At 37.4% G+C, this 19,579-nt stretch overlaps 1 protein-coding gene across 1 annotated transcript in view; it reads right to left on the bottom strand.

Moving 5' to 3' along the window:
- UTP20 (UTP20 small subunit processome component) overlaps positions 1-19,579 on the bottom strand; it is a 92,280-nt gene that overhangs the window by 47,199 nt on the left and 25,502 nt on the right. Inside the window, exons 22-26 of the mRNA XM_019952567.3 lie at positions 10,109-10,294; positions 6,737-6,827; positions 5,572-5,657; positions 4,866-4,991; positions 972-1,138 (exon numbers count right to left, since the gene is read on the bottom strand). Of these exons, the coding sequence (XP_019808126.2) occupies positions 972-1,138; positions 4,866-4,991; positions 5,572-5,657; positions 6,737-6,827; positions 10,109-10,294 (656 nt within the window). The remainder of the gene's footprint in view (positions 1-971; positions 1,139-4,865; positions 4,992-5,571; positions 5,658-6,736; positions 6,828-10,108; positions 10,295-19,579) is intronic.

The raw sequence follows: 19,579 nt of genomic DNA on the forward strand, positions 1-19,579 counted from the left end.
CTATTCATTACAGCCAGCTTCCTTTACAGGGCCATATTACACTGAATGAAAACCTTTTAACAGCTATATCTATTATCCCCTCCCCTCCCCCACCCCCCGAGGTGGTGGTGGGGGGAAGCAACACATTACCCTATAAATAAATATCTATGTTTGCCCAAAACAAAGCAATTTTAAGACTGGAGCAGAGGTACTATGGTCGGGAAGATCTGTGTTCAAATACCAGGTCCACCATGGGCAAAACACTTACCTCTCTAAGCCTCAGTTTCCTTATGTATAAAATGGGGACAACCAAGTACTGAAACCTAATGTGGCCGTTTTAACAGTCAACTGAGTTATAGGTAAAGGGCCTGTCATAATGTCTGGCATGAAGTAGGAACTCAGTAAATGTTAGCCATTATTATCACTATTAATTACTAAGATCGCATACTGGAGAACATACCACAGAGCATCACAGCTCATTGTACACACTTACTAATCCACTTTGTTTAGACCGTGAGGTTGAGAGCAGAGATTACAAATATTCATTTTTCTATATTCAACAGAGTGTCTGGGGTGCAGGAGGTATTCAACAAATCATTATGCAACAGATGAACGATTCAGTGAATGAGTACATGCCAAGACAATTAAGATTAATTTTGCAGCACGCTTTAAGCTTCTAAGGAGAAACTTATTCATCGTCTATGGATAAGTATCATTTTTCAAATGGCCTAAATGTACAATAACAATAAAAAATACACATTTGGTAATCAGGGGCTTATTAGCACAGGGATGACGATAATCCCCAGGATCATTTGTTAGCTCCACCTAATTCAATCAAAGTTTTAAAAAAACTGTGTCAGCAAAAAGACCACCTTCGAGATTAGGAAGAGTGACCCCCTTAGAAAGATGCCCAAGAGCGTGGGAAACAGCCTGAGACAGCAGAGGTCTGAGCAGACAACACGCATGCAGAGCAGCAGCTAGTTGATAGCTACCATTCTTGAAGTGCTTCACAGGTTCAAACAGCAGGTCTAAGAATATCTGGATCTCTTCAGGCTGGCTCCCAGCGAGGAACCTCAGAATGATGGACATGCGGGTGCCAGAAGCAGATTTCCCCTGAGTTTTACTCCCAGTTTTATTCTTCATTCGGCCATACAAAATTCTAAAAAGTCCAAAGAATGTTATTTGTTTGCACATTCATCCTAAAACATTATTTATCTGCACATTAACCCTAAAACACAGTTGTTTCATTTTCCTGAAAGGCTACAATAGTAACTCTAAATGGATACATCCTAAAACAAGGAAGAATGAAAATAAAAATTAGATATTTAATATGGAAATTTAAAATAACAACAACAAACACAAGGCTAAGGGAAGCAGGAAGAAGGAAATAATAAAGACAATGGCTAGAAGGTGGTTCTTTGGAAGAGAAAAAAAGCAATAAACTAGGCAAGCCAGAGGTAAGTCTAATCAAGGAAAAATGAAAACAAGAATATATAGATTAAAAGGAAGTAAAATAAGAGCATAACTATAAGTAAAATAAGGAAACTGGAAAGATTTCAATTAAATGGGTAATTTTCTGGCAAAAACACACATATAAATAAGCAAAAGGAACTTAAGAAACCATGAATAAATCAGTAAACTTGGAGCTCACATAGTTTTACAGATGAATTTTTAAAACTTCCAAGGAAAAACAATCCCCGTGATATAGTTTCACAGCAGAGAGAAAGAAGGAAACAGTCCTTTTTCATTTATGAAGGTGGTATAGTTGTGATATCAAGATGGATTAAGGAAGAGAAATAAACTACATACCAATATTGCCTAAAAACAAAAACACAACATTTCTAGCAAATCAAAACCACAATGAGGTATCACCTCACACCTGTCAGAATGGCCATCATCAAAGAGTCTACAAATAATAAATGCTGGAGAGGGTGCAGAGAAAAGGGAACCCTCCTACACTGTTGGTAGGAATGTAGATTGGTGCAGCCACTATGGAGAACAATATGGAGGTTCCTTAAAAACTAAAAGCAGAGCTAACATATGATCCAGCAATCCTATTCCTGGCCATATATCCAGAGAAAACTCTAATTTTTCTGAAAATACACATGCACCCCAATGTTGATAGCAGCACTATTTACAGTAGCCAAGGCATGGAAGCAACCTAAGTGTCCAGCGACAGATGACTGGTTTAAGAAAATGTGGTGTGTGTGTATATATAAACATATGTGTGTGTGTGTATATATATATATATATATATATATATATATATATATATATATATATATAGTGTGTGTGTGTGTGTGTGTATATATGAATATTATTCAGCCATAAAAAAGAATGAAATAATGCCACTGGCAGCAACATGGATGGACCTAGAGATTATCATACCAAGTGAAGTAAGTCGGACAAAGACAAATATTAAATAATATCACTTATATGTGGAATCTAAAAAATAATACAAATGAATCTATATACAAAACAAACAGACTCACAGACATAGAAAACAAACTTACGATTACCAAAGGGGAAAGGGAGGGGGAGGAGAATAAATTAGGAGTTGAGGATTAACAGATACAAACTACTATACATAAAATAGATAAGCAACAAGGATTTACTGTATAGCACAGGAAACTGTATAACTGAATCTCTTTGCTGTACATCTGAAACTAACACAATATTATAAATACTTCAGTAATAATAATAAATAATATATTTATATATTTATAATATATTCAGTAAATATAATAAATAAATAACTGGGGGAAAAACACCCCACAACATTTCTGAAAACAGTACCCAGTGCTGCATTAAAACGATATTAAAGCTGAATAAGGATTATCCCAGGAATGCAAGAAAGAATCATTAGTAAAATCTATTAGATTAATACAGATCAATAGCTCATAGAAAAAAGTTAATATGATCATTTTAATACATGGTTAATAGTCATTCTAATAAAATTCAACATCCATTTAGCAGAAATATAAATAACATAGTAATAAAAGCTACTTTCTTAGCATGATAAAACTACTGACTTAACATTCAAAATTTAAAGAGAATGGTTTTCAAACTCTTCAATATTAGGATCCCTTTTCAATTTTAAAAATTATTGGAGAGCTTTTGTATACGTGAGTTTTATCTATTGATATTTATCATAGCACAGGTTAAAACAAGTTAGCAAAAGTAACATTTCTAATAAAAATTAGTTCTATATATTCCAAACCTGTCCCTCCTAAAATTAGTGAGACTAGAGGCATTGTTTTACTTTTTGTTTTCCTCCGAATTTCTTTATTGCCTGGCTTATTAGAAGATAAATGAATTCTCATATCTGCTTCCGCATTCAATCTGTTACAACATATTGTGGTTGAAAAAAATCCAGCCTTACACAGATATGTAGTTGTAGAAGAGAAAAATGTTCTATAAACTTTCAGATAATTCTTTTCAGATAACTGTGGATATTCCACTTTGATACTACACCAAACCTCAACAGGAAGCAGTTTCTTAAAGGCTGGTTGCAAGGTGGAATCTGAAACCGTATCAGTGAACTCTGTTACATTAAAATCCATCTGTCTATCTTGCACTTTGAACAGATCTTTACCCATGAATGATCCTGTAACATGCATCAGTTACTTGGAAAACATGAAAAAAATTCCATGGGAACGAGTGAGCAGCAGAAGTGTCTTATGCATACCTCCCATTTTTGCATATAGAATAATAAAAAGACAAGTACTCAAGGCTCAAGATTCATCTAAGGGCATTGAATGAAACCAGCTTTTTATTTTATTTTTTTAAACTCCAGGTCTGTGGCAATGAAGAATGGCTAGCACAGTCGATAGCCACTGTCCCGATTCATTCTAAGGCACCCGGAGTTTTACGCATCATTGCTTTTGCCTGGTAAGCACAAATGTTAGCACAATGGAAAAGGTAATGTCTTAGTAGTATTATGAAAAAAGTTTTAACCTCGTGGACCTCCTGAGAGCATCTCTGAGACAGCCCCCACCAAGAAGGAGCAGACCACACTTTAAGAACGACTGCTTTAGAACCATTACTGTTAAAGCCAGTAGCAAGACAAGGATAACCACAACCACTACTACCACAGTTAATTCTTCTAGGCTCTGTAAGGAATACGTAAATTAAAAAACAGAGAAAGAGGGATTTATATCATAAAAGAGAACACAAAATTCATTTGACCACTATTTACTAAGAGCCATGGAGTTTGCCTTCTAGCAGGGGAGATACACAATAAGAAAAGAGGCTATGCTGGATGACTAAGTATTGTGAAGAAAGGTTGTGCAATGGGCTCTGAGTGGGGTGGTAAATGGAAGAGGTGTAGTTAGAGGTGGGTCTGGCCTAGGTCATACCAGGCCCTTAAAGGCGTAGTAAGGATTCCCTTTGCTACTCTCAGTATAATGGGGTCTCAAAGGGTATTGAAACAGCGGACTAACAATCTGACCGATGACTGTTATTCACTATTATTTTTTGACCCAGAAAATCCAATGAAAACTATGAAAACTAGTAATAAAGTTTTGTAACGTGGATGGTTAAATAAAACAAATCAATAGTTTTTATATCTCATAATTAGTTACATACCAAACGAATGAATTATTTATACTATTTCTCAATAGCAAACGTTAGAGAAATATTGGATTTAATTTCAACAGTATTATTAAAATAACACCATGGCAAGATTCTTTCTCATGTTAGGGACAAAATATTTAAAATAAGTCTCTATAACAATTTGACTTCCCCAAAAGATCAATTTTAGAAGTAAATAATTAAATAAAAGTCAAAATGAAATATTCCATTACAATTGCTGAATCATAATACGATACTCACAATTGTTTTTGTGACCAACTTTTAAAAAATCAGTTTTGAAAGTGTATAAATACCTCATCAGAACAGGAAACAGATCTGCTCGGTGGGCTGCTTTCACTACCGTATTATCTTCAGAAATGCTAAAATGCACTATCTCTTCCTTAAAGCTTCTGTCTTCAAGCAATCTTTGTAAGTTTTCCCTTTAAAAATAGAATTCAGCACAAATCATCACTTAATCAATAATACTTTTTTAAAAAATATAATTAATAGAGTACTATACATATATAAATGAAATAGGTATTAAGAATAGTTTATACTGTAGTTGACATCCATAAAGGAAAGTCTTCACACAAATACCTTCCAAAATGGCAAGTTTTCAAATTTTAAAAGGTAAAAGGGATTATAAGGGGTTAGTCAATAATTCAGCTGTTTATAAAAGCATAATATGAAAGCTTTCTTCAGTTCTTAGGGTGTGATTATGATGACTCCCTAAGTAATCACCAAGATTTTATGACATTGTATAAGCAAGAAGAAATGATATAGCCACCTCAACACATACTTTTCAATTAATATTCTCTCTCCTACCTTATTATCTACGGAGAAGCACTCTTAACAAACAAATATACTTCCAGTTTTCGTTTCTTACCTGAAAATAGCATTATGATCACCTTAGAAAGGAGGGAATTTCCTAGGCCTCTATAAAATTACTTTATAAGAAGATATCTGGTAGAAAGATTAAAAATCAGCCCCCAAGTATTTCTTTAGCTTCAAATAACTTACCTGTAAGGGAGGATATGTGGATGTTTATATGTCATTATGCAATCCAGTGTTATTTTTTGCACCATTTGATCTTGGTGTAGTAACAACTAGGAATGATATTTTATAGAATAAATTAATGAAGTTAGATATACACATACCATGGGATCATAATTTACTTGTACTAATTTGCTCAATTAAAATTCTTAGAATCTAAATTCTTAGACATGGGTTAAGGATGATTTCCTGATAATAGCTTTACATTTTCCTGGAGGTAAAGGAAGACGAACAGAATATATGCAAAGAACAAAACAGAAACACAACTCTGACACCTGCCTCCCACATGCCAGATTCTCAGGTCTATCTGTCTTTTGCCCAAGGCCAATTCCCTACATGAGTCTAGATTTACACCAACTGGGCTGGTCCTGTGATGAGACAGAGCTCTTCTAATACCGTGAAGGTAAGAGCAGTCAGGAAGATGCCAGGAAAGAAGACCTGGCTCTGAAGCCTCTCTGATCAGTCAGTTCAGAATTTTGTTTCCTGTGGACAACTGAGAGTTTTGAGCTCTGGCTCTATAAACAAGTTATATCTGAATTACGGGCAAAACAAGGACAAATTCTGATGAAATAATATGTTTCATTTAAAAAACATCCAAATGAAAAGAGAAAATCTCGTTTCCCCAGATGGTTTAGAATGACATCCAATGCTTACTCTGCTTCTGACGTTAATTTTTTTCTGCAACGTTTTTTGGAACTCAAGGTCATATATTGTGATTTCCACGGACTATTATTCTCTCTTTTTTCATTCAGTCGAAAAGATCCTGGAACCCTGGCGCTCCATAAGGCTAACTTGCCTAGCAGTGAAAAGTAGCAGCTCTCTTGGCACAAACCCTCACTCCCTTCTAAAAACGAATTCTCACAAGACAACTAACGCTTTGTTACACTCACTGTTAATACAGCCGATCAATGTTTAGTCACCCCAAATTTCTTTAAAAATCTGCTAAATTAGTACTGTCTAAAACTGTTTCTCAAGATACAGAAAATATCTGTTAATTAAAAAAAATTAGACTTAAAGTATAGATATGGGCCCTATTCCAACAATTATTGAAAACCTAAAAGTTATTTTGGCCAAGAAAAAGGGAGAGGAAAGTTCACAAGTAACTGTAGTGGCAAGAATTTATTTTACTTACCTGAAGATACAGCTCATATAATTTGGATTCCAGATATAAGGCTCGTGGATTCGAAAACTTAGAGAAAACTTGCAAATGAGCAATTAACTGCCTAAAAAACAAACAAAAAACCCCCGAGAAAAACAGAAAAAAGCAGAATTAAAGAACAGACGTTTATTTTCTTGAGATGATAGTACCCACTAATTTTAGTCTGTGACAGGTACTCTGAACACCTTGACTATAGTTTCATTGTTAATTACACAGACAAGTTTTAATTATTTGCATTTAGGAAATCATTCTCCAGGAATTCCAAATCTCAGGCAGGTCCTCCCCTGAAATTCAGGCTCCCCACCCCAGAAAATCATTCAGGATGTCCTCAGAATAAACCATAAATTAAACCAAATGTAGAAAGAAAGTAATCAAAATGGTAATACATTCCAAGATTGAACACAGATAATTTTTGGAACGATTCCTTATCTAGTTCCTATGCAGTAGACAGGAAAGTGGAAAAATATACACTTCTTCACTTTTATATAACATAAAAACTGATGTCAGGCAACAGAGGTCCAAGTTTGAGTAACCATGGCTCTTGCTTACCAAGAAGGAGGAAGGAAGAGCAATGCTCTGTGGTAAAAGTTAAATCTGAAGATGGGGTTGCCTCGAACAAACCACATCATCCACCGAGACAGAACGAGAAGAGCGCTTCTACTGCATTTGCATGCTCAACTTTTAATTCATAGACTCTACAAGGCTTTAAAAATACTTAAGCAGGGAGAAGTGAAGAGAGGTGGAAACCAGCTGCATGTGTGGTTCTGCCATTCTGAGCTGTTGACTTTGGGGAAAGTCACTGAATGTCTCAGAGTCTCAGGTTCCTCATCTCGACAAAGACAAGACCTCCCAGATTTTCTGCGAGGACTGAATGCAAGACCACAAGTTGTGGTGCTTCAGCTCCCAAGGGTTTAGCAAACAACACATTTCTCTGTTTTAGGCAAAAGAAAGCAAAACTGTGAAAGCCCTACTAGTTAATATAGAGAAAAATGGCTGGAAATTATGACCTCTTTAAGATATTGTAGAGGAATAGGGGTAAGGGAAGCACTATTATTTATATTTAGCTTAAATGCCTGTGATAATTAGTCTTATGTGTCAACCTAAGTTCCAGTACCCAGTTATGTAACAAAACACTAATCTAGGAGTTGCAATGAAAATATTTTGTACATGTTGTTAACATCTACAACTAGTGGACTCTAAATAAAGGAGATTACCTTCAATAACGTGGATGGGCCTCATCCAATCAATTAAAAGCTATAAGAGCAAAAACTGATGTTTCTCAGAAAAGGAATTCTGCCGTAAGACTGTCACACAGAAATCCTACCCTTCGAACTTCACATTCAAGACTACAAGCATCAAATCCTGCCTGAGTTTCCAACCTGCTGTCTGCCCAACAAATTCTGGACTTGCTGGCTCCTATAATCACGTGAGCCAATTCCTTAAAACAGATCTCTCCACACACACACACCCCCCCATATATATCTCCATTCTACTGGTTCTGTTTCTCTGGAAAGCTCTGACTGATACAATGTCTCTGTAATTACTTATCACTGAGCCTTTTCAGTTTTACAAATAAATTTTTAAAATCTATTGAAACATATACGCTTTCCCTCAACATTTATTATTTTTTATGTGCCATGTAGCCTTCAGGAGACAAAGAGAACAGGAGCTAATTTTCACGTTCTCATTAAACACTTGCCAGTGAGGAACGTGTTCCATGGATTATGACACTGGGCTATGAATATACTGAGATGGCCCCAAGAATGTGATTATCCATTTACTTACATTTTCAATGATGGGGAATGCTAGCAACATTCTAGGTTTGGCTACAGGGGGCAGGAAAATTAATTAAGACATGGAACTTATTTTTAAAGAGTTTTTAATTTACATAGATGATTTATAAAAATATTAGTACCCAAGGCAAGGAGCAGCACCTGATTAGAGGTATGAACAGCTGTTATCAAAGCTTGACGGTGGGTAAGATAACTTTTGGTTTAAAAGACAGGAAGAGCTTCAGTGAAGAAGCAGAATGAGAACTGTGCCTTGAAGTACGACTAGAATTTCACTTGGCAGCAATGAGGCAAGGGGACTGCAGAAAGAAGGACATAGCAAAGGTCCAGGGGTGAGAATGGAAGAGGTATGAATGCATGAATAGCTTATTCGTTTATTCAACAAATAAACACAAGGACAAACCTTTGGATAGCTGTTATGCTGAAGGATACAAAGACGAAAAGAGCAATCTCTGTCTTAGAGGAAGTAGTAGGGGATAGAATGCTCAGAGTTGTGAGAAGGTAGGAGCAGAGAAGGAACTATGGTTCCATGAAGCTTAGCCATGATCTTAGTATGTAAACTCCTGTGCTTTATATACTATTTCCATTAGCTGGCAAGCCCTTCTGTGCTTGGCAAACTTTTGTCTTGCAGCTTCAAAGGTGCCCTCCCCTTTGTAAAAGTCTTCCCTTTGTGATAGAATTAAGTCATTTTTTTTTACTGTGCTCCTGTAACTCCTTTAAAAATACTTTGTTAAAATATTTCACCAGGCATTAGACTGAGCTTCTAGCTCTGCAGAAGCTAGGTACCATTCATCTCTGTTGCCCAGCACTTAGCAAAAGGACCTCGATACAGTTGCTGAATGATGAGCTAACAAATGGCTCATGGGAAAGACTCAACAAATGTGCATATCAGATTGAGATGTAAAGTGTTAAAATAACACAGCAACGCCAGTCTGGTGGATCTCTGACACCCCAATTCAGACAATATTCAAGTAAGCTGGAGTACCTTCTGAAAGCAGAGTCACTTCTTTTTTCTAACGTTTCTAACAATTCAGGTAAATGAATAAACCAGAGAGTCAGAAAGAGAATGTAACAGCATGGAAAAAAAGAAAGCCAAAAGTAATCAGTAAAGAAGTCAAAAGGCAAAGTCAAGAGTGCTGATGCGCTTATTTATAAGGGAAAAGATGTTCCATTCTGTGTTGCCCCAGCACACGAACATAATGTCCCAATGCTATGAAAGTGAACGACAAAGGTCAAGGGCATTTAACTGCTCCAGGCCCCAGTGCTCTCATCTATAAAAAGGCGCTACAATCAGATGACTCCAAAGTCCCCAAACTCTTAACATTCTGTGGCTAAACAAGAAAAAATAAATAGTAAGCAAGCAAAGAAAAAACTCAGAACACTGGCAGTTTTCTTCAGGTTGTAAAAGAAAATCTCAGGAAGATTCAGCACTTTGGTAAATAATTATCTGAGTAATTCATCTTGTCCCAGACTATTTCACAGGAGGTCACAAGAGGTCTCTTCCCACTCCTCCTGGATCCGTGGATCTGTAATCTTTCAGCAACGCTGAACTTACTTGGTCGCAGCTCTTCTTGTCTTTTTCTTTTGTGAGGGTTCATCTTGGGGCGCCAGCTCTTCCCCCAACTCTTCATCCTCTCCGGCAACAGGTTCCTCTTCTATTTCCTCTGCCCCCAGCCCTCTGCCTTTTCTTCGCAGATCCTGGGTTGGTGCAACTTGCAGATCTGCTGGGTAATACTCATTGCTACAGTGGAAAGAGAGTAATATGAAACAGATGAAGCTAAATATCCTAAATGTTTATGACAGATGTATGTCCCCAGTTCACAGACTCACACACAGAAGAGACATCAGAGGCACCTTAGTCAAGCATCTTCTACAACATTTAAACTCAGCCCCTCTTAAGTACCTAATTTGACAAGTCAATCACTAACTGCAGAAGACAGCCACTTCATTGTTACACTGTTGAAAATATTTGAAATGTCTACTTTGGACTAAGCTGATATCAGCCTCCCTGTCTCTGGAACCACAACTTGGGGAGGAGGGGATAGGGGTAGATTATATTATAGTATTCAGTCCTCCAGGTATGAGCTGGTAAGACAGGCGGGACTATCAATTCATTGCTTTTGAGGGAAGTCACAACATGACACAGACTCAGACTAAATGTCCAGGCAACGAAAATCAGTCAGGCTTTATATTTTGGCTCCTCTAAACTAAGCTTGTGCAGTTGGTATTCACATTTGTTCTCACTGAATTCCATCCTTTTAATTTTGGTCCGTTGCTGTAGGTAACTAATGCTATCTTGAAGGCTATCATTCAGTGCATTAGTTTTGTGTCACTTTGGTTCATTCATCCAACAATTATTACTTTGTTGTCTGTTTTGTGCGTGACACTGGGCTATAGATATAAGGAAACTGATCAGATAGACTTTAAAGTCCTCACTCTAAAATACACTGATAGGGACTTCCCTGGTGGCACAGTGGTTAAGAATCCGCCAGCCAATGCAGGGGACATGGGTTTGAAACCTGGTCCGGGAAGATCCCACATGCCACGGAGCAACTAAGCCCGTGTGCCACAACTACTGAGCCTGCACTCTAGAGCTCGTGAGCCACAACTACTGAGCCGTCGTGCTACAACTACTGAAGCCTGCGTGCCTAGAGCCCATGCTCCACAACGAGAAGCCACTGCAATGAGAAGCCCGTGCGCCACAACAAAGAAGAGGCCCCGCACGCAGCAACTAAGACCCAACGCAGCCAAAAATAAATAAATAAATTTAAAAATACACTGATGCAATACATATTTGAGGATAGCATCCTACCAGCACACCTGGAAGAAATACACTATAGGTTAATACACAACACTAAACCTAGAAGGCTGAGACCCTACCATACTCAATGCTGTACTCTTAGCTAGCAGGATCTTACCCTTAATAAATAAAAAATAAATGAATGAATGAAATGAGCAAAGTTGTCCTTTAAAAACTGCACCATTATCCATTTAAAAACGTGTGTACTATACTCTCAGCCCTCAATTAACCACATGACATATTAACCTTTACCTCCATGCACAGCATGTTCACTCATTCATTTATTACATAATTCATACAAAGCACTTATAAGAGTGTCTAACACACAGCAAGTACTATTAAATGTCACCTATCACTGAGATACTGTTGCTATTGTTAGTCATTCATTTCTGCTTCTGGTTTGGTTCTTCTCAGAGAATGTTTACAACGGATTCACAATTAGTCCTAATACCAAATTATATGAAACATATTTAGAAGTATAAATTTATAACCCCCCAAATTAAAAGCCCATAATATATTTCAAAGTCAGAATTAAAGGTGACCTTTGGGTTTTTCATTAGTTTGGATCATTTACAAAAGTATTAGTTATAGGTAATCAGTGCCAATTAATCTTCAACATTTTAAAAAAATTGTGTCTTTTCAGTCTTTAAGTTTTCTTAAACTCAGAGACTCACATCCTGTTACAGGCTCCGCCCTCCATCCACACCTCACAGCACCTTGTGCTACTAGAGGAAGGTCTTTACATTAAGCTAAGGAGTAATTTATTTCTTTGGGGAAAAACTTGAAAAATTAACATGATAGGAACTTCATATCCTACTAACACCTTTAATACCGGCTTGCATAGGTACAGCCCCTTGCAATTCACAAAACAACTGATAAACACTACATGATCTTCAAAACAAGGCAAGGAAGCTGAACGTCACTGCTCTTGTTTAGACATAAAGGCCAAAGACCTATGTGAAAAAAAGAGAAAATCATTACTCTTCCACCACCATATCTACTGACCTGTGTGCATCTTTGCTTGTAACCTTTCCCAGAATGAATTATCCAGGCAAACCTCTTCACTTATGCACAGAATCCTGTCTCCTCCTGCCTATTCAAAGGCAGGGCTCTCACGATTTTATCCCCTCTCTTGCATTACCCATTTCCCCTCCCTTATGGATCATTCATGCTAGCATCGCCTACACACAGGCTGTTTAAGCTCAACGTCAACCCAGACAACAACGGCTCCCCTTCTGCTCCCACACCTCCTTCTACCTACGTCTACTTCCTTTTTTCAAGAACTGCCCACACTTGCTGTTTCCATTTTTCTTCTCCATCTTCTCTTAAGCCATTTTAATCAGAATGTCATCCCTATCAGGTCAACCAAAACAACTCTTGTTAAGGTCACTTCCAAAGCCAATGGTCAATACTTTTTTTTTTTTTTTAATCTATCATGACAAGTGAGGTTTATTCCAACAATACAAGAAAGGTTTAACTTTCTAAAGTCAATCAGTATAGTTACTTACATTAAGAGAATAAAGAAGAAAAAAGTATACAACTAACTTATTAGATACAGGAAAATAAGTGGAAAATTTTCTCACAAATTAATGATAACCATTTTTTTTTATACAGCAGCTGCTTATTAGTCATCAATTTTATACACATTAGTATATACATGTCAATCCCAATGGCCCAATTCATCACACCACCACTCCCACCCGCCTGCGGCTTTCCCCCCTTGGTGTCCATACGTTTGTTCTCTACATCTGTGTCTCAATTTCTGCCCTGCAAACTGGTTCATCTATACCATTTTTCTAGTTTCCACATACATGCGTTAATATATAATATTCGTTTTTCTCTTTCTGACTTACTTCACTCTGTATGACAGTCTCTAGATCCATCCACGTCTCAACCAATGACCCAATTTCGTTCCTTTTTATGTCTGAGTAATATTCCACTGTATACATGTACCACATATTCTCTATCCATTCATCTGTTGATGGGCATTTAGGCTGCTTCCATGACCTGGCTATTGTAAATAGTGCTGCAATGAACATTGGGGTGCATGTGCCTTTTTGAATTATGGTTTTCTCTGGGTATATGCCCAGGAGTGGGATTGCTGGGTCATATGGTAATTCTATTTTTAGTTTTTTAAGGAACCTCCATACTGTTCTCCATAGTGGCTGTATCAATTTACATTCCCACCAACAGTGCAAGAGGGTTCCCTTTTCTCCACACCCTCTCCAGCATTTGTTGTTTGTAGATTTTCTGATGATGCCCATTCTAACTGGTGTCAGGTGATACCTCATTGTAGTTTTGATTTGCATTTCTCTAATAATTAGTGATGTTGACCAGCTTTTCATGTGCTTCTTGGCCATCTGTATGTCTTCTTTGGAGAAATGTCTATTTAGGTCTTCAGCCCATTTTTGGATTGGGTTGTTTGTTTTTTAATATTGAGCTGCATGAGCTGTTTATATATTTTGGAGATTAATCCTTTGTCCGTTGATTCATTTGCAAATATTTTCTCCCATTCTGAGGGTTGTCTCGTCTTGTTTATGGTTTCCTTTGCTGTGCAAAAGCTTTGAAGTTTCATTAGGTCACATTTGTTTATTTTTGTTTTTATTTCCATTACTCTAGGAGGTGTACCAAAAAAGATCTTGCTGTGATTATGTCAAAGAGTGTTCTTCCTATGTTTTCCTCTAAGAGTTTTATAGTATCCAGTCTTAATTTAGGTCTCTAATCCATTTTGAGTTTATTTTTGTGTATGGTGTTAGAGAGTGTTCTAATTTCATTCTTTGACATGTAGCTGTCCAGTTTTTCCCAGCACCACTTATTGAAGAGACCATCTTTTCTCCATTGTATATCCTTGCCTCCTTTGTCATAGATTAGTTGACCACAGGTGCGTGGGTTTACCTTGGGGCTTTCTACCTTGTTCCATTGATCTATGTTTCTGTTTTTGTGCCAGTACCATGTTGTCTTGATTACTGTAGCTTTGTAGTATAGTCTGAAGACAGGGAGTCTGATTCCTCCAGCTCTGTTTTTTTCCCTCAAGACTGCTTTGGCTATTCGGGGTCTTTTGTGTCTCCAAACAAATTTTAAGAGTTTTTGTTCTAGTTCCATAAAAAATGCCATTGGTAATTTGATAGGGATTGCATTGAATCTGTAGATTGCTTTGGGCAGTATATTCATTTTCACAATATTGATTCTTCCAATCCAACAACATGGTATATCTCTCCAACTGTGGGTATCATCTTTAATTTCTTTCATCAGTGTCTTATAGTTTTCTGCATACAGGTCTTTTGTCTCCCTAAGTAGGTTTATTCCTAGGTATTTTATTCTTTTTGTTGCAGTGGTAAATGGGACTGTTTCATTAGTTTCTCTTTCAGATTTTTCATCATTAGTGTATAGGAAAGCAAGAGATTTCTGTGTATTAATTTTGTACCTTGCAACTTTACCTAATTCATTGATTAGCTCTAGTAGTATTCTGGTGGCATCTTTAGGATTCTCTATGTATAGTATCATGTCATCTGCAAACAGTGACAGTTTTACTTCTTCTTTTCCAATTTGTATTCTTTTATCTCTTTTTCTTCTCTGATTGTCCAGGCTAGGACTTCCAAAACTATGTTGAATAACTGCGGTGAGAGTTGACATCCTTGTCTTGTTCCTGATCTTATAGGAAATGCTTTCAGTTTTTCACCATTGAGAATGACGTTTGCTGTGGGTTTGTCATATATGGCCTTTATTATGTTCAGGTAGGTTCCCTCTATGTGCACTTTCTGGAGAGTTTTTACCATAAATGGGTGTTGATTTTTGTCAAAAGCTTTTTCTGCATCTATTGAGATGATCATATGGTTTTTATTCTTCAATTTGTTAATATGGTGTATCACATTGATTGATTTCCATATATTGGAGAATCCTTGCATCCCTGGGATAAATCCCACTTGATCATGGCATATGATCCTTTTGTATGTGTTGTTGGATTCTGTTTGCTACTATTTTGTTGAGGATTTTTGAATCTATATTCATCAGTGATATTGGTCTGTAATTTTCTTTTTTTGTAGTATCTTTGTCTGGTTTTGGTATCAGGGTGATGGTAGCCTCATAGAATGAGTTTGAGAGTGTTCCTTCCTCTGCACTTTTTTGGAAGAGTTTGAGAAGGATGGGTGTTAGCTCTTCTCTAAATGTTTGATAGAATTCACCTGTGAAGCCATCTGGTCCTGGACTTTTGTTTGTTGGAAGATTTTTTTCTTTTTTTTTTTGTGGTACACGGGCCTCTCACTGTTGTGGCCTCTCCCGTTGCGAAACACAGGCTCCTGCCGCGCAGGCTCAGTGGCCATGGCTCACAGGCCCAGCCGCTCCACAGCATGTGGAATCTTCCCGGACCAGGGCACGAAGCTGTGTCCCCTGAATCAGCAGGTGGACTCTCAACCACTGCGCTACCAGGGAAGCCCTGTTGGAAGATTTTTAGTCACAGTTTCAATTTCATTACTTGTGATTGTTCTGTTCATATTTTCTATTTCTTCCTGGTTCAGTCTTGGAAGTTTACACCTTTCTAAGAACATGTCCAATTCTTCCAGGTTGTCCATTTTATTGGCATAGCGTTGCTTGTAGTAGTCCCTTAGGATGCTTTGTATTTCTGCAGTGTCTGTTGTAACTTCTCCTTTTTCATTTCTAATTTTATTGAGTCCTCTCCCTCTTTTTCTTGATGAGCCTGGCTAATAGTTTATCAATTTTGTGTATCTTCTCAAAGAACCAGCTTTTAGTTTTATTGATCTTTCCTATTGTTTTCTTTGTTTCTATTTCATTTATTCCTGCTCTGATCTTTATTTCTTTCCTTCTGCTAACTTTGGGTTTTGTTTGTTTTCCCTTCTCTAGTTTCTTTAGGTGTAACGTTAGATTGCTTATTTGAGATTGCTCTTGTTTCTTAAGGTAAGCTTGTATTGCTATAAAATTCCCTCTTAGAACTGCTTTTGCTGCATCCCATAGCTTTTGGATTGTCTGTCGTGTTTTCATTGACATTTCTCTCTAGGTATTTTTTGATTTCCTCTTTGATTTCTTCAGTGATCTCTTGGTTATTTAGTAACGTAGTGTTTAGCCTCCATGTATTTGTGTTTTTTATGTTTTTTCCCCTTTAATTGGTTTCTAATCTCATAGCACTGTGGTCAGAAAAGATGCTTGATATGATTTCAACCTTCTTCAAGTTACTGAGGCTTGATGTGTGACCCAAGATGTGATCTATCCTGGAGAATGTTCCATGCACACTTGAGAAGAAAGTGTAATCTGCTGTTTTTGGATGGAATGTCCTATAAATATCAATTAAATCTATCTGGTCTATTGTGTCATTTAAAGCTTGTGTTTCCTTATTAATCTGTCCATTGGTGTAAGTGAGGTGATAAAGTCCCCCACTATTACTGTGTTACTGTCGATTTCCTCTTTTATAGCTGTTAGCAGTTGCCTCATGTATTGAGGTGCTCCTATGTTTGGTGCATATATATTTATAATTGTTATATCTTCTTCTTGGATTGATCCCTTGATCATTATGTAGTGTCCTTCCTTGTCTCTTGTAACACTCTTTATTTTAAAGTCTATTTTATGTGATATGAGTATAGCTACTCCAGCTTTCTTTTGATTTCCATTTGCATGGAATATCTTGTTCCATCCCCTCACTTTCAGTCTGCATGTATCCCTAGGTCTGAAGTGGGTGACTTGTAGACAGCATATATATGGGTCTTGTTTTTGTATCCATTCAGCAAGCCTGTGTCTTTTGGTTGGAGCATTTAATCCATTCACGTTTAAGGTAATTATCAACATGTATGTTCCTATGACCATTTTCTTAATTGTTTTGGGTTTGTATTTGTAGGTCCTTTTCTTCTCTTGTGTTTCCCACTTAGAGAAGTTCCTTTAGCATTTGTTGTAGAGGTGGTTTGGTGGAGCTGAATTGTCTTAGCTTTTGCTTGTCTGTAAAGCTTTTGATATCTCCATTGAATATTAATGAGATCCTTGCCGGGTAGAGTAATCTTGGTTGTAGGGTCCTCCCTTTCATCACTTTAAGTATATCATGCCACTCCCTTCTGGTTTGTAGAGTTTCTGCTGAGAAATCAGCTGTCAACCTTATGGGAGTTTCCTTGTATGTTATTTGTTGTTTTTCCCTTGCTGCTTTCAGTAATTTTTCTTTGTCTTTAATTTTTGTCAATTTGATTACTATGTGTCTTGGTGTGTTTCTCCTTGGGTTTATCCTGTATGGGACTCGCTGTGCTTCCTGGACTTGGGTGGCTATTTCCTCTCCCATGTTAGGGAAGTTTTCAACTATAATCTCTTCAAATATTTTCCCTGGTCCTGTCTCTCTCTTTTCTCCTTCTGGGACCCCTATAGTGAGAATGTTGTTGTGTTTAATGTTGTCCCAGAGGTCTCTTAGGTTGTCTTCACTTCTTTTCATTCTTTTCTCTTTATTCTGTTCCGCAGCAGTGAATTCCACCATTCTGTCTTCCAGGTCACTTATCCATTCTTCTGCCTCAGTTATTCTGCTATTGATTCCCTCTAGTGTAGTTTTCATTTCAGTTATTGTATTGGTCATCTCTGTTTGTTTGTTCTTTAATTCTTCTAGGTCTTTGCTAAACATTTCTTGCATCTTCTCGATCTTTGCCTCCATTGTTTTTCCGAGGTTCTGGATCATCTTCACTATCATTGTTCTGAATTCTTTTTCTGGAAGGTTGCCTATCTCTACTTCATTTAGTTGTTTTTCTGGGGTTTTATCTTGTTCCTTCATCTGGCACATAGCCCTCTGCCTTTTCATCTTGTCTATCTTTCTGTGTCGGTTAATTTTTATTCTTCATCTGACTGATGTCTCAGACACATTTGATTCCACTGTTTACTCCCTCCTTGAAATACTTCCTTCAAGGGATATTAAGTGGTCTTGGTTCTTCTATCACTCTTTCCTGGCATCCTTGGCTGATTCCTTATCTTCCAACCTCTGAATATTGCTGTTAGTCCTTGGAAATTTTCCCTCTCTACATTTAAACCCCCAGGTGTGACTTCATTCCCTGTCTCATAATTTTAAAAACCATCCATATACTGATGAGTCTGAAATTTACTATCTTTAAACCAAACCTTTCCCCTGAACTTTAAACTCTACACTCAACTGCCTACTTGAGATCTGTGCCTAGATGTCTATTCAGCATCCTAAACTTAACATGTTTTAAATAATGAACTCTTGATCTTCCTCACAAGTCAGCAAACTTCTGCATTTCTGTCCATCTCAGTAAATGGTAACTCTGTTCTTCCAGTTGCTCAGGCCAAAACCTTACAGACATCTTTGATTCCTCCCCTTCCTCCTTCATGCACCCCCCAAACCCCCATCCCACGAGTGATCTGTTGGTAAGTCCCACAGGCTAATCTAGTTGCAATTCTTCAAAAGTATATCTTTTTGAATTGAAATCTTTCAAAAGTTGTCAAGGATTCAACTACCTCTCATCATCTACACTATTCCCACCTTGGTCACCATCACTTCTTGCCCAGATTTTTGCAGTCTCCTCCCAACTCTACTCTGCAGTCCCTCGGCTCTCACCACTGCTGTCCTACAGTCCATTCTCAACATGGCAGCCAGAAAAATCCTCAAGAAAACTTAAGTCATGTCATCCTTCTGCTTAAACCTCCCAATGGCTTTCCATTTCACTGACAGTAAAAAACTTAAAGGCCCTACACATATTCAGTCTCCTGTTAAATTTTTGCCCTCACCTCCAACTACTTTCTTCCTGGATCACCCTGCTATAGCCACAAGACTCCCTAGCTGTTCCTTGAACTAGCCTGGCTGGCTGTGGTCTGTAGCCTGCCTAACCTAACCCTACAGCATTTTCCCATGTAATGAAATGTTTCCAGAAAACATAACTTTTATTGATTGACTAGTACTGTTCTATATACCGCATCCCTTATCTTTAGAGTTTTAAAGCAATCTGACTCTCACACAGCATACCTAGTCAAAATAAAACAGTGCTCCAGAAAGTTCTTGTTATTCTTTGAGAGCACATTCCTCGGCATCATGGGAAACAGTCAAGAGGTTCAAAACAGAGTGGCTGAGGTTGAGTTACTGGAAAGTAATTTTCAGCCCCAGGCAGGCAAGAAAACAACAATAGGGCAAGAAATAACAAGGCCATTGTACACTGATCTAACTCGGTAAGGCCTTTCTTTCTTTGAAATCTGCAATTTTTTATTAATAGCGTTTGTGGGCTGGTTAAATTTTGGTTTATG

This window comes from Tursiops truncatus, chromosome 11 (assembly GCF_011762595.2).
Source record: "Tursiops truncatus isolate mTurTru1 chromosome 11, mTurTru1.mat.Y, whole genome shotgun sequence".
Lineage (NCBI taxonomy): Eukaryota > Metazoa > Chordata > Mammalia > Artiodactyla > Delphinidae > Tursiops > Tursiops truncatus.